Source organism: Arachis stenosperma, chromosome 10 (genome assembly GCF_014773155.1).
Source record: "Arachis stenosperma cultivar V10309 chromosome 10, arast.V10309.gnm1.PFL2, whole genome shotgun sequence".
NCBI lineage: Eukaryota > Viridiplantae > Streptophyta > Magnoliopsida > Fabales > Fabaceae > Arachis > Arachis stenosperma.
In genome coordinates this window covers 84,259,979-84,261,963 of record NC_080386.1, presented here as the reverse complement: position 1 = coordinate 84,261,963, position 1,985 = coordinate 84,259,979, and the positions used below count along the sequence as shown (strand labels likewise).

At 41.9% G+C, this 1,985-nt stretch overlaps 1 protein-coding gene across 1 annotated transcript; it reads left to right on the top strand.

Moving 5' to 3' along the window:
* Positions 1 to 1,191: 1,191 nt before the first annotated feature.
* Positions 1,192 to 1,683, top strand: LOC130957291 (uncharacterized). The gene has a single exon (XM_057884158.1). The coding sequence runs from the start codon at positions 1,192 to 1,194 to the stop codon at positions 1,681 to 1,683; it is 492 nt and encodes a 163-aa protein (XP_057740141.1).
* The last annotated feature ends 302 nt before the right edge of the window (positions 1,684 to 1,985 follow it).

The window sequence follows — 1,985 nt, the reverse complement described above, 5'->3', positions numbered from 1 at the left end:
AATCCATATGTCATAGCCTATGCATCAAAAACACTATATAGAGCCCAATCCACCTACACTACTACCGAAAAAGAACTCTTGGCTATTGTTTTCGCTTTGAATAAATTCCGAGCTTATCTTCTTGGTTCCATGGTAGTAGTGTATTCGGATCATGCGGCGTTAAAGTATTTGTTGGCTAAAAAGGAATCCAAGTCGAGATTGATTAGATGGGTTTTATTGTTGCAAGAATTTGACTTGGAAATCAAAGATAGGATTGGTTCGCAAAACCTAGTGGCAGATCACTTGAGTCACCTTGAACACACTAAAGGCGATGCCAGTCCTATTAATGATTCTTTCCCCTTGGAGGGCTTGCATGCAATCTCGGAGGCCATTCCTTGGTATGCACCAATGGCCAATTACTTGGTATCCCACGCCTTTCCTCCCAATCTCTCCAAGCATCAAAAGGATAAGCTAAAAAGCGAATCCAAATACTATGTATGGGATTACCCATACCTTTGGAAATGTGGAGCGGATCAAGTAATTCAGAGGTGCATTCCACAAACTGAATTCCAATCAATCTTGGAAGCTTGCCATTCCTCCAAGGGAGGTGGACATTATGGACCCCAAAGGACGGCAAGAAAGATCCTTGATTGTGGATGTTGGTGGCAAACTCTTTTCAAGGACACTTTTCTCTTTTGTAAATCTTTTTCTCATTGCCTTATATTTGGTAATATCTCCAAAAGGGATGAAATACCCCAACAAACTATGCTATTTTGTGAAATCTTTGACGTATGGGGTATTGACTTCATGGGGCCATTTCCAAATTCTAATGGTTTTCTCGACATTCTACTTGCCGTTGATTATGTATCCAAATGGGTGGAAGCGATACCTACCCGGACGGACGATGCTAACATTGTCCTTTCTTTTGTGAGAAACAACATAATTTGTCGTTTTGGGTCACCACGAGCAATCGTGAGTGATCAAGGTTCACATTTTTGCAACAAAAGAATGGAGCGACTAATGAAGAAATACATTATCGTACATAAAGTAGCCACGGCCTATCACCCACAAACAAACGGCCAAGCCAAAGTTTCCAACCGGGAGATCAAGCATGTGTTGGAATGGATTGTGAAGCCTAATAGAAAGGATTGGAGTGCCTAACTTACCGATGCACTTTGGGCCTACCAAACGGCATACAAGACACCGATTGGCATGAGCCCCTTTCGGTTGGTGTATGGCAAAGCTGGCCACTTACCGGTGGAAGTCGAGCATAGAGCATATTGGGCCGTCAAGGAGTGCAATCCAAGCTTGCATGGGGCCGAAATTGAGAGAAAGCTTCAATTGACGGAATTAGAGTGTTTGAGGTTAGAAGCCTACGAGAACTCTAGACTTTACAAGGAGAAAACGAAAGCTGTGCATGACAACAACATAAAAAGAAGAGAGTTTAAAGCCGGCAATCTAGTGCTGCTTTACAACTCAAGATTGAGATTGTTGCCCAGAAAACTAAGATCGATATGGGAAGGACCATATCAAGTAGAAAAAGCGGAACCCTATGGAGTCTACCACCTACGCCATCCCTCAAGTTCGGATACCTTCAAGGTTAATGGGCACCGTCTCAAGTTGTATCAAGGTGAGCAAATGAAGAGCAACAAGGAGATTGAGGTATTCCTCTTGGAAGATCCTCCTCTTGGCAAAGCAAATTGAGCTAGTGAAGGTCCAACTTAAGGACATTAAACAAAAGTACTAGGTGGGAGACACCCTACCATGGTGAGATCTATCCTTTTGACCCTTTTGTACATAATTCTTGAACTCTCTACTGATTTGTGATTGCTTAGCTATTGAATTGTTTAGTTATATTTGATTGAAGTTACCTTGGATAAATTGCTCATGAGAATTTGCACTAATTTTAAATCGATGGGTTGATGTTATGGTAGAAAACACCCCATTTTTATGTTTTACACGGAGTTTTGGGTGTTTTTGGCTCCTTTAGCTAGCTACCTACGGAA